This window comes from Tachyglossus aculeatus, chromosome 7 (genome assembly GCF_015852505.1).
Source record: "Tachyglossus aculeatus isolate mTacAcu1 chromosome 7, mTacAcu1.pri, whole genome shotgun sequence".
In the NCBI taxonomy this organism is placed as follows: Eukaryota; Metazoa; Chordata; class Mammalia; order Monotremata; family Tachyglossidae; genus Tachyglossus; species Tachyglossus aculeatus.
Window position 1 is genome coordinate 56,030,100 of NC_052072.1, and position 13,745 is coordinate 56,043,844.

Here is a 13,745-nt window from a genome sequence, read left to right on the forward strand (position 1 = left end):
GAAGACTTAATTAACCAGTCTTCTATTCATTACATGTTCATTAATGTGAGCATATATCTGCAGCAGTCTATCTGTAGCAGCAATGGAGGCTTTTCATTTTCACTGCTCTCTCCTAACCAATCCTGACTGTCCCTCTCAAGGACATTTATGTCTAGCAGGCACCATTAAAGATTGTCCTGTATGACAATAGAGTAATTGTTACTGCCTGATTCCTTAAAGATTTTTAAACATATTTTCTTAACATTTCAAACATTAAATTTTCTGTATTGCTGATGTCTACTTGCAGTCTGAATTAATTTCTGTGAGAAATCTGGAGGAAATGTAGCAAGATACTAGCATTCTCTCCATATCTTTATAATCAAGAATAAAACAAATCCAGTGAAAAATGTAATGGTTTTGAAATATTCATTCATATGATGAACAAAGACTTCCCTACTAATTTTCTTGGTAACTTTATCAAAATTAGTCAGAGAATATCTTTTAAGATATACAGTTTAGTAGTAATCAAACCCTTTGATGCCTTATAAACATGAAAAGATTGAATTCTATATTATTCCTTATTTATTTTCCCCTTAAAATGATGATAGAACATTTCCCTCAGAAGAGGATGTTAATTCTGATTTTCATATTCAACTTGAATTACAGCCTCATTTAAATACTCTATTTTAGAATCAGATTTCCAAGTTTCTAATGTGAAAACCATGCTGGTAACAAATACTGTTCATTCATAGTATATTTTTATGCTGTATAACTTTTCCACCTATTTCTTTTAGAACTTTGATCACTGTATAATCAAATTTGAAGCCTGCCATATCAAAGCTTGAAATGGCAGTGAAGTAGCAGATGTGAGAGTCTCCAATATCGTGGCATTATCAGACTCTTTGCTCAGAAAATATGAAATCAAAATCTTCAGCATAGTCATGATCTCTTGATATTTCAAGGTTTACTCAAGAATATGTTAGCTTGCACTTGGTGGTATTTTTTCCTTGCCAAATTGATGCAGTTCAGAATAATATAGCTTCCTGTTTGCTATTAAGCCTCTGCTTTCTCTCCCCAGGTGAGTACAGTTATCTGGGAAGCACTCTTCGTCAGGTAGACATAGAACCAATGCCCTCCCTCACAGACGTCAGACAGCTGATTGCCCTCTATGGAATCTTGCCATTAGGTAAGGCTAGTGTAAAAAAATCTTCTAAAGGGACAACTAACTGTTATTGACCTCCTATTAGGAAAAGTACACTACCCTCCAGCTTTGATAGCACTTGAACGATTTCAGCCACAAAGCTTTTTTGGAGTAACTGTTTTCCAGTTTAAATAAGCATTGTCAAAAAATACATTTCCATACCATCTCTGTTGGCAAGTTAGCAGTTTTGGTCTGAAACACATAAAAAAAAATCACTTGGGAAAAGTTATAAGCAAAAACAAGCTCAAGTGATTAAAATGAATCAAGTTCGGGGAATGGCTTAGGTTACAATTCATTTTTTACAAGAGGCTAATGTTACTTGGTACAAAACAATGTGAACATTTAAGGATTATACGGAGTAGGTTTCATGGATCTACATGGCCCTAAAGAAGCCCTTTTAAATACCCTGTTAGTTTTAAATGCCATCCATTCTAATTGTTCAACAAGACTTTTTATTTTTTAGACATTCGGAAACATGGTGTTTTTTCAAGACTGCTTGCAATTTGACTTTGGTGTAGGCACTTTGAACAATGAGCTACTGCCTTTCTAATTTACCATTTTCTTTTATTATGTTTTTAGTGTGTGTGTTAGGGTGGGGGGTGGGGGGGACTGACCTCAATTACCTGAAAAGAAAAGAGCACTCAGTCCAAACTCCCAGCTCTTGTTAGTGCTACATTTTCACAACTTTTGTTTAGAAAGTAGTTAAATCCTTCAAAATGAGTACCTTTTCATTCTTTCAATATGTTTTAATAATAAAAAAGGGGGATTAGCAAACAGAGGTGGATTTCCCAGTAGACCCAAAAGGCCAAGGTCTAGAGAAGCAAGTTTGGTAGGGGCAGACGGGGGAAGACCAAAACTAATATGACATTTTTCCAGGAAAAAAAGGGAAAGTTTTTTTTTTTTTATGAGCAATACAGTTTTTAAGAACTCTTTTCTGATATTAATTTGCATATGCCCATTGATTACAAAGAAATAATGTGAAAGTGTTCCTTACATGACCTATTAAACCCAGAAGCAAACTCACCTTAAGAGTAGCATGGTTGTGTTTGCAACAGAGTGCTATTTTTTTTAATTAATGAGTTTTATAAGAAGAAGTGTGAGTGGAGCTCAGTGTGAAAAATAAGGTAAAATAAAAACAATAAAAATGTTTTGCCATAGAATTCATGCCACTGATCTACATCACCATTTCTCTGCTGAAAGGAAGGCAAGTTCTTGTGCTGCATATATGTTAAAGTCATACAACAAGTATTTTGTAACAGATATTATATTATTTAAAAATATATAGTTAAAAGTGATGTAAAAAGTTTAGTGCCAACAGACAGCAAAATGTTCAATTTTAAACTAGGCACATGGCACTGGGAAAACCGTTGTCCCACAGTCACAAAAATGAACTTCAGCTGTTTTGCTGTTTTGTCTTAGGAAGGTTTTACTTTTACTTTTACCTCTGCAAATGTAAGCAGTAAATACAATTCTTAAATAAAATAAAAAAACAAATAAGACAAATAGATGATTCCCTAACTTCCCCAGTATGGTTCATTAAATGGGAAAAGATAAGAAACCATTATTTTTTTATTGGCAACACAGTTGCTGGACATTCCTCCATTTCAATCAACCAATCATATTTATTGAGGCTCTTAATGTGTGCAGACTACTGTATGAAGCACATGAGAGAGTACAATATTACAGGGTTGGTAAACACATCCCCTGCCTATAAGGAGCTTAAGCAGTCACTCAGTGGTACTTAACATGTATTGGTCTATAGGATAACTCCTGGTAGAAAAGTGAACCAACCGTAATGTATTCTCAAGTCTGGAGACAATGAGAGAAGAAGAGTGAGCCCAATTCTCCCCCTCCTTAAATTTGTTCCTTAGAAATCATTCAATCATTCATTCAATCATATTTATTAAGTACTTACCATATGCAGAGCACTGTAGTAAGCACTTCGGAGAGTACAATACAACAATAAACAGACACATTCCCTGTCCACAATGAGCTTATAGTCTAGACTAGGGCAGGGAAGGGGGCCGGGAGACATCAATACAAATAAATTACAGATATTACAGATAAGTGGTGTGAGGGTGGGAAGGAGGAGGAACAAAGGGAGCAAGTCAGGGTGATGCAGAGGGGAGTGGGAGAAGAGGAAAGGGGAGACAGTCTGGGAAGGCCTCATGGAGGAGATATGCCTTCAAGAAAGCTTTGAATGGTGGGAGAGTAATTGTCTGTCTGATTTGAGGAGGGAAAGCAGTCCTGGCCAGAGGCAGGACATGGACTAAGGATCAGCAGTGAGATAGGCTACATATATCAAGACACAGTGAGAAGGTTAGCACTAGAAAAGAGAAGTGTGCAGGCTGGGTTGAAGAAGGAGAATAGCGAGATGAGGTAGGGGGCAAGACGGTGGAGTGTTTTAAAGCCAATAGTGAGGAGTTTTTGTTTGATTTGGAGGTGGATGGGCAACCACTGGAGTTTTTTGAGGAGTGGGATGACATGTCCTGAGTGCTTTTGTAGAAAAATGATCTGGGCAGCAGAGTGAAGTATGAACTGGGAATGGGGAGAGACAGGAGGCTGGAAGGTCAGCAAGGGGGCTGATGCAGTAATCCAAGTGGGATAGGATGAATCAAGAGTATTCATTAAGTTCTTACTGTGTGCAGAGCACTGTACTATGTTCTTCAGAGTAGAGTAGGTAGACATGATCCCTGCCCAATAGAAGCTCACAGACTAGTAGTACATTACATACTTCTGAAAGGGACATTAACTCTTACACCAGCAGAAATACAACTCAGTGAATTCCCTTAGTGAATTTACTAGTTCCCCTGTTGCCTAAAAATTTTATATGTTGGGTCAGACCAATTGTCCTGCCAGTATTTCTTCTTCTAGAATGTAACCAAAGATTGCTTGGAACGGAGTGGTGAAGTGATGATTGCCCTCCTTGACATTCATCCTACCTCACAGTTAGAGATGCTCCCTTATGACATCCCTAACTTCCCTCTCATAGCCCCTCATTCATTGCACCCTTCAGCTACCTGTTGCAAAGTGATGAGATAGCTTGTAAGAAACAAACTGAAAAAGAAATAAGTACCAGTAGACTGCAGTGCCCATGGTAAAGAGTTTTTAGCCTTTTTTCTTTTTATTTTTCTAGAAAAATTGCCCCCAACCCACTGCCTGTAATAATTACTCCTCTAGATTGGGATATATAGGGAAATTGGCCACTATGTGGGTTCACCTTCCGCTCAGATTTTACACAAAATATCCTGTAAACAATAGTGATGAAAAAAAAATTCACACAGGTTTTTCAGTTAGTCTGTATAAAAGAGATGTAAGGCTTGCTTTCTAAAGTATCTGCAGTTCTGATCCAAAACCCATGTGAGTGCAATTCACTTCCATAATAAGTGCTCACCTTATAGTTGTGTTGTACTATCCCAAGTGCTTAGTACAATACTCTGCTCATAGTAAGTGCTCAATAAGTATGATCACTGACTGACTTAAAGCTTAGAATCAATCAATGGTATTTATTGAATACTTACTGTGTGCAAAGCACTAGGAGTAAAGTATTTATTTTATCTGCTAGATGGTGATGCCATTGTTGGGTAAGGATTGTCTCTGTTGCCGAGTTGTACTTTCCAAGCACTTAGTTGTACTGTGTTCTGCACACAGTAAGCACTCACCCTCTCTTGACCCCACCTCCCCTTCTAGTTTTCGCCCTATCTCCCTCCTACCATTCCTTTCCAAACTCCTTGAAGTCGTCTACACCTGCTGCCTCAAATTCCTCAACGCCAACTCTCTCCTCGACCCCCTCCAATCTGGCTTCCATGCCCTACATTCCACCGAAACTGCCCTCTCAAAGGTAACTGATGACCTCCTGCTTGCCAAATCCATCACCAATACCTGCCGGTCTCACCTCCGCATCATCGCCAAGATCCACCCTTTCCTCTCCATCCAAACCGCTACCCTGCTGGTTCAATCTCTCATCCTATCCTGACTGGATTACTGCATCAACCTCCTCTCTGATCTCCCATCCTCCTGTCTCTCCCCACTTCAGTCTATAGTTCACGCTGCTGCCCGGATCATCTTTGTGCAGAAACACTCTGGGCAAGTTATGCCCCTCCTCAAAAATCTCCAGTGGCTACCAGTCAACCTATGCATCAGGCAAAAACTCCTCACTCTTGGCTTCAAGGCTCTCCGTCACCTCCCTTCTCTCCTTCTACAACCCAGCCCGCACCCTCCACTCCTCTGCCGCTAACCTCCTCACTGTGCCTAGTTCTCGCCTATTCCACCGTCGACCCCCGGCCACATCCTCCCCCTGGCCTGGAATGCCCTCCCTATGCACATCCACCAAGCTAGCTCTCTTCCTCCCTTCAAAGCCCTACTGAGAGCTCACCTCCTCCAGGAGGCCTTTCCAGACTGAGCCCCCTCTTTCCTCTCCCCCTCGCCCCCTTCTCCATCCCCACCGTCTTACCTCCTTCCCTTCCCCACAGCACCTGTATATATTTTTGTTCAGATTTACTACTCTATTTTACTTGTACATATTTACTATTCTATTTACTTTGTTAATGATGTGCATCTACCTTTACTTCTATTTATTCCGATGACTTGACATCTGTCCACATGTTTTGTTTTGTTGTCTGTCTCCCCCTTCTAGACTGTGAGCCCGTTGTTGGGTCCCGGTCTGTCGCATAAGAAGGGGAAGAGAATTCCAAGCCAAAATAAGGAAGTGGGGAAGGTGCCATCTATGAGGTAGAAGAGATTGAGTAAGCTTGTCTTTAGAGGGGTGAAGCATGATGCCCTGTGGTAGGAAACCAGAGAGGTAAGATAGGAAGGAGCCAAGAGAATTAAGTGCTTTAAAATCAAAGGAAAGGAGTTTCTGTTTGATATGCAGGTAGATGAGCAATCATTGGAGGTTCTTGAGGAGTGGGGAGCTGTGGACTGTGGGCTGAACATCTTTTTTTAGAAATATAATCTGAACAGCAGTGTAAAGTAAGGACTCGAGTGGGGAGAGAGGGGGCAGGGAAGTTAGCAAGGAAGCTGATGCACTAGTCAAGGCGGGATATGATAAATGCCTGTAACAGTACATTAGCACTTTGGATAGAGAGTAAAGGATAGATTTTAGCAAGGTTTTGGAGGTGAAACCAAAAGGATTGGGTGACAGTATGAATATGTAGGTTGAATGAGAGAGATGAATTCGATATAATGTCAAGGTTACAGGTTTGTGAGACAGGGAAGATGATGGTATTGTCTACAGTAATTGAAAAGTCACGAGGAGAAGAGGGTTTGGGTGGGAAGAGGAGGTGTTCTGGTTTGGACATATTAAGTTTAAAGTATTGGCAGGACATCCAAGAAGAGATGTCCTTAAGACAGAGGGAAATATGAGATTTCAGAGAAGGAGAGAGGTCAGGGCTGGAGAAGTAAATTTGGAAATCATCTGCATAGTTGAAGCTGTGGGAGCAAATGTGTTCTCCAAGGGAGTAGGTGAGTATGGAGAATAGAAAGGGACACCGAATTGAACCTTGAGCAACTCCCACACTTAGCAGGCGGGAGGTAGAGGAGGATCCTCTGAAAGAGACTGAAAAGAAGCAGCGAGAGACGTAGAAGAACCAGGAGAAGACAGTGTCAGTGAAGCCAAGGTTAAATAATATTTCCACAAGACGGGAGTGGTTCGCAATGTCAAAGAGAACAGAAAGATTAAGAAGGATTAAAGTGGAGTAGAGATCATTGAATTTGGCAAGAAGAGGTCAATAGAGACCTTTGAGAGGGCAGTTTCCATAGAGTGAAGGGGGCAGAAGCGAGTTTGGAGGGGATCAAGGAGAGAATTGGAAAAGAGAAAGTGGAGGCAGTGGATGTAGACTACTCACTGGAAGAGTTTGGAGAGCAATGCTAGGAGAGAGGTGGGGCGAAAACTGAAGGGTGCCATGGGGAAGGTTTTTTAATGATGGTGATACATGAGCATGTTTGAAAGCAGTGGGGAAGCAGCCATTGGAAAGTGAATGGTAGAAGACTGTGGTCAGGGAGAGAGGAAGGGAAGAGGCAAGTGCTTTGAAAAGGTGTTAGCAAGCTAAACAGATTAAACTTAGTCTCTGCCCCAAACTGGGCTCACAATCTAAAGGGGGTATTAGCAAACTTAGAACAATACCAGCGTACTGTGAACCAACAATGTTTGGAATCAGCAATTCAAAATAAATGAAAACAAAGTCACTAACGGTTCTTAGAGGAAAGAGCTTTTGCCCTCCCCAGGGCTTCAGGCAGGCTTCCATTGAAAATGACAAAAGCTCTATCACATGTGAAAATTAGGCTTTGATTCCATAGAAATGTTCACACACACACACACACACACACACACACCCATTATAATCCTAATCAAGTGGCCGTACATATACAGGCATTAGAAATATAACTATATCCCCCTCACATACCTGTTGTTCGTGCCAGTGCCAGTTCAGGTCAAGCCTACATCCCATTCACCCTGAAATTTTACTTTTAAAATAGTATATATTTTCCATGTTAATAAACAGCAAGGATGTAAGTTGACCATCAAGCTCCTTAGCATGCTTATCAACATTCAGAACCTGAAAAGCTAGGGAAATTGTTGACCAGATGGAACTATAGAAAGGAAAAGCAGCAGCAGCCGCTGCAGAAAAGTTTGTGTTTCCTGTCAGGGTTCCCTCCCTCTCATCCTTCAAATTTCCTTCTCTCCACATTTTCTGGCTACTTCTCCATGGAAGCAGCGTGGCCTAGTGGAAAAAGCACGGGCCTGGGAGTCAGAGGACCTGGATTCTAATCCCAGCTCTGTCACATACCTGCTACGTGATCTTGGGCAAGTCACTTAACATCTCTGTGCCTCAGTTCTCCCATCTGCAAAATGGGGATTCAATACCTGCTCTCCCTCCTAATTAGACTATGAGCTCCTTGTGGGACCTGATTATCTTGCATCTATTTCAGTGCATAGCATGGTGTTTGGCACATAGTAAGCACTTAACAAATACCATTCATTCATTCATTCAATCATATTTATTGAGCGCTTACTGTGTGCAGAGCACTGTACTAAGTGCTTGGGAAGTACAAGTTGGCAACATATAGAGATGGTCCCAACCCAACAGTGGGTTCACAGTTATCATTCTCCTGCTGACTTTGTCATAACTCTTGAGACCATAGCTCTCCTTTCTCCCCTACCCAGCTTGGGTTTTAATTCTAACTATATGCTAGTTACCTCAGAGGTAGGATGTTTTGCTGCCCCCTCCCATTAGCCTTTAAGCCCTTCAAGGGTAGGAATCACATTTTACACTTCCATATATGCCCCTAGTTTCCAGCCCTGAACTCAGCCCACAGTACCTGCTTCGTGATTCCGTGCTGATGATGAGTTGTTGCAGTTGTAGCCCCTCTTTGAAATAAACAGTTGGAAGTTAATGAAACTTTTTTCATATCATCATCTTTCATTTTTTTTAAAGACAATGCAATTTCATCTCTGTGGGATCACAAGGACCCAAGAGCATACTAAGCATACTAAATTTCTAGGATCTAACTTCTGATGTCCCTGAATTTACAAGCCCTTCAAAATAAGGGAGAACCAAGGATGTGGAAAAAAAGGACTCAAGGAATAAACAGAATAAGCCATTCTCTTGCGGATCTGTGGCCATATCTAAAAGCATTAAATTCTGATTTGTTCTAGGCTCCCAATCTGTGCATGAAAAGGCTCCTTGGGTCAAATCTTTGCTGTTGGCTGGGCCCTCTGGTGTTGGGAAGAAAATGCTAGTTCATGCCCTATGTACCGAAACAGGAGCCAATCTCTTCAACTTGTCTGCCTCTAACATTGCTGGAAAATACCCTGGCAGAAGCGGCCTTCAAATGATGCTCCATATGGTGTTCAAGGTATGGTATAGCTATTTACCAGAGTTCCCTGGCCTCAAATTAAGTTTATAAATTAATATTTCTTTCTTTCAGATGAAGTTTCCTCTTTCACATAACTGCACAATTACATATGTCCCTAAAATTCCAGGCTGTGTTTTTGCTAGCCTGTATAGTTAATTTAATCACTATTGCATAACTCATGTTAGTCCTTTCAATGGTCCTTTTTTATAGAGATTTCTTTTGGCAACTGCTTTATAAAGCAACTAGGCAGGTCAGCTTCACAGAGCCTCTTTTACCCAGGAACTTCCTTCTGTAATTCTATCATCAGGTTCTACTGGGAATTATATCCATTGTTTCTCCATTCAACACTTTCCCCCACCTCAAGGATCCACATCAGATGTTTTGTGATTTCATTTCATGTCTCACATCCCGTGGATAGAGCCAGCTCTGGTACCTTTAATGCATAAGACAATAGTACTCAGTTTGTGAAAGGCTATTATTTCTTTGCTGATGTGCTCACCACCCCTTCAGCAGCACCAATAATGGTTCAGTGGCAGCCAGGTAGTGATTGGTAGAGGGAGAGGGGTTGTTAAATTTGATAGGGTGACTGGGAGATTCAGATATTATTCAATCCTCCCTCAGCCCCACAGAATTTATGTACATATCCATTTTTGTTTATATTAATAACTGTCTCCCCTTCTAGATTGTGTGCTCATTGTGGGCAGGGAACATGACTACCAACTCCTATCACTGTAGTCTCCCAAGGGTTTAGTTCAGTGCTCTGTACATAGTAAATGCTCAACAAATACCACTGATTAATTGATAGAGCCTAGTGGCTCTAGAAGGAGAAAATGGGGATGGTGGGTGGAGAGTTCTCTTGACTGTAAGCTCACTGTGGGCAGGGAATGTGTCTGCTATATAGTTATTTTGGACTCCCCCAAGCATTTAGTATAGTGCTCTGCACACAGTAAGTGCTCAATAAATATGACTGACTGGAGGGAGAACCCCTTCTTTTTTATTCAGTTATGGTATTTGTTAAGCACTTATGTGGTACTGTACTGAGCACTGAGGTAGAGACAAGCTAATCAGGTTGGACCCAATCAATCTCCCACATACAGCTCAAAGTCTTAATCCCCATTTTACAGACGAGGTATCTGAGGCACAGAGAAGTTAAGTGACTTGCCTGAGATCTCATGGCAGACAAGAGGTGGATCCGGGGTGAGAAGCCAGATCCTTCTGACTCCCAGGCCTGTGCTCTATGCACTAGACCACATTGCTTCCCTCCTCTGTCCTCCTCCGCTCACCAGGTCCCCAGCTGCAGGGCTTGAGAGGGGCCACACTGCCCTTTCCCTTCCCTGCCCATCCAGCCCTGGCAGCTTCTCAGCTCTCGTTCTAAGTTAGGATACACCTGGAGAAATGTGTAGATGAAGGCTTGAATCCTTTTTCTTGGGGTGGAAGGAGAAAGTGAACCTACAGAATGCCAATAGGAACTTTAATTTTAAAAAAATAATCACCCCATTCTCCCAGCCATTACCTGTATATGTGTTGCCTGCTTCTACTCAACTTTTTTCAGTAGGAGACAAAAGCTCAAGGAAAAGTGTGGCTAACGGTGGAGGTAAAATGTTTAATTTCTAAATTCTCGGGCTAATGTTTAATCAGATTATAGTTATATGTGTACATGCAGAACTCAAGTATTTGAAAACAGTAGCTTAACTGTAAATATTTTTAAAGTAACCTGCATTCTGGTTTTCTTGCATCTCTCTTTTTTTCCCCCCCATGAGCCTCTGGTTGGAAAGTCTGACAAGAAAGCCGTCTTCATAACCAAAAGCACCCTTAAATTCCCATAGCCTGTACCAAAAACACTTTTAGGAATATAAAGCAGTGGAAGAAAGGGAAAGGAGGAAAAGTGAATTAAACATTCTCATTTCTCTTCTCAAATTGAGACGTTCCAAAACCCTCCTTTCTCCAACTTTCTTACTTTTGGGCTTGAAAGTGAATTCTTTACACAAAATAGCATCATTTAACACGTACAGCACAATGTTGGTCTTCAAACTAAGTACATAATGGCATATTTATATACATAGCTTCCCATATATCAGAATGTCTGACACCTACTACTACACCTCATTAAATTTCACCTTTGTGTATATAGCTGATTAATGAGTGCTCCCTAGGTCTCTACAGTGGATATAGTTTCAATTAAAAATTTGCACAATGCCGCAACTGTCTTCATCTAAGACTGGCCAAGGACCACATTTACACTGCAAGGTTTTGTACTTTTAGTTAGTAAGAGTCATATAGAAAATGGAGGGTTATGTTTTAATGCTGGTAAGCAAACAACAGGTAATAACACTACTTTGCTTCCTGTGTCCTATGTGATCCACATCACTGGAATTTTGCTTTGAGATTTTCCAAATATAGATTAATGATGCTCTGTGATAAAGGTGAAGTAACCTAAAGTTTTGAATCCTAATCGGTTCCACAAATGAAGGAATTTCTGTAACTAAATTAATCTCTTGAGAACTAAAAAAAGAGACCATTAAGGAAAACTTGTCCATAATTGAACTGTTGGCCGATGGCAGTTATTTCATGGGAGACACCCTACATACGTGAATAGCAGTGGGAAAATGAGTCTTTAATTTGTTTCAGATGCAAAAGTTCAAATTCTTTTTTTCCCTGTCATCATTTTGGGAGGGGTTACATCTACATGCACAGTAGACCCAAGCAACCAAGAGACTGACATTAAAAATTGTCCCAATATCCTTTAGCTTAAATAATTTTAGCAGAGAAATGGGAAAATTTAGTTTTCCTTTTTTTGTTTTTCCAGAAAACTTTGTAGATGATTGTAACACTGAATATCAGAGTTATTATTTTAAGAAGCCATTCTGAAAGACAGACTCCTGTTTAACCAGTCATGCCACCAAAGTACATCTATCTGATTCCAGCCCTGCTACTGAAATGGTGTCCCCTTAACTGATCTTCAGCTCCACTGCTAGATAAAGTTTTTAAAACTCCAGTTTTCTGGTGGGTAGGGTGTGGGAAACCTTTGGACTAAGTGGTATTTTGTTCTGGTATTGGGACAGCGATTCAGGGGATATATTAGAGCTTTCAAACACTTTAACATCTTAAGTTCAGTACAGTTTATATGAAGCCCACCATTTAAAATAATATTCATTAGATCACTTATAGACTATTGTCTCAGACTAAACATTAGCTTGATCTACAGATATTTGTACATCTGTTATGTAGGCATAGCTCATGATACAGTGAGGTTATATTTCTTGAAAATATGGTTGTACACTGGGTACTTTTTCCCCCATGAATGTATATGTTATAAATTAGGATTCATTCCAGAACCACTGTAAAAATATAAATTTCTGTGCATACCATATACTGTAACATTAAGTATCACTAAGCTATTGTTAAATTTTTGTAAAAGTAATTCAGGGCATAACATCACAACACTTACTAAAGGAAGAGTTAGGAATATGATTGTAATATGAAGCAGCGTAGCCTAGTGGAAAGATCACAGGCCTGGGATTCAGGGGACCTGGATTCTAATTCCAGATCTGCCACTTACCTGCTGGGTGACCTTGGGCAAGTCACTTATCTTCTCTGTGCCTCAGTTCCCTCATCTGCAAAATGGGGGCTCAGTACCTGTGCACCCTCCTTAGAGTGGGAGGCCCATTCTGATTATCTTGATCTACCCCAGCACTTAGTTCATTGTTTGGTACTGAGTAAGCACATAACGAATACCACAATTATTATTTTTATTATGATTAATATTAATAATCATTATGTTTCTTTATGCAAAAACTAGAAACTAGTTCTGCTGATTGTGCAAGTGGTCTTACAAATTGAGCACAGAATTTGTCCTACTTAAGTTGAAAAACAGCCTCCTTTTCGTCATCAAATACTTTGAGCAGGCTGACTTCCTGAACATATGAACTTCTCTCTCCATCAGCGTTGCCTTCAATCATTTTTATAATTTCATCTCCTTTCTTGAAAATTGAAGCAAGACCTCTTATTCTCAAACTCCTAGCTGTGGTAGAAAGATTGTAACTTCTTTATCTGTTCTGGCATTTTGCAATGATGCATTGGACTGTTAAAGTTGGATGAGGGCCTAGTTGAACACTAATTCCTAAGTGAAATGCTAATAACTCACTGACATCTGCCTCATCAGTTTCTAAAACATCACCTCCCCAGTCCAACAGCTTCTTTGGTTATCTGCTCTGAGGTTTCTTCTATGCCATGAAAATCATAAGTAGATAAAGTGCCCTCTTAAATCCCTTCATTTTTGATTGTGTCATCTCAGTCCAGGTGGACAGGAGGTAGGAAGGGATTTACTAGCTGAAATATCAGGGTGATTGAGCTTTTGTGCCAGGAAAAGGGATTAAACAAGGTTGGACGTCGGGGTGGTCGTAACCCAAAGTAAGGTGTTAAACAGCACCTGCTATATCCCCAGGTTGTACCGGGAAGTAACTGTAACCTGAAGTATGTAAGTATAAATATACAGGGGGCGAGAAAGAGAGAGAGAGAGAGAGAAAAAAAAACAGAGCTGTTTTTCATTTTCAAAAATGATCCTACTGATAGTGATCATGAGTGTGGTTAAAAAGATCATTCATTTCATTGTATTTATTGAACACTTACTGTGTGCAGAACACTATACTAAGCACAAGGAGAGTACAATATAACAATAAACAGATACATTCCCTGCCCACAATGAGCT

General features: G+C 40.3%; 1 protein-coding gene across 1 annotated transcript in view; it reads left to right on the plus strand.

Annotated features, from left to right (window-relative positions):
* The window catches only part of IQCA1 (IQ motif containing with AAA domain 1), a 260,984-nt gene that overhangs the window by 201,082 nt on the left and 46,157 nt on the right, over positions 1–13,745 (plus strand). Inside the window, exons 14-15 of the mRNA XM_038749256.1 lie at positions 1,058–1,165; positions 8,838–9,037. Of these exons, the coding sequence (XP_038605184.1) occupies positions 1,058–1,165; positions 8,838–9,037 (308 nt within the window). The remainder of the gene's footprint in view (positions 1–1,057; positions 1,166–8,837; positions 9,038–13,745) is intronic.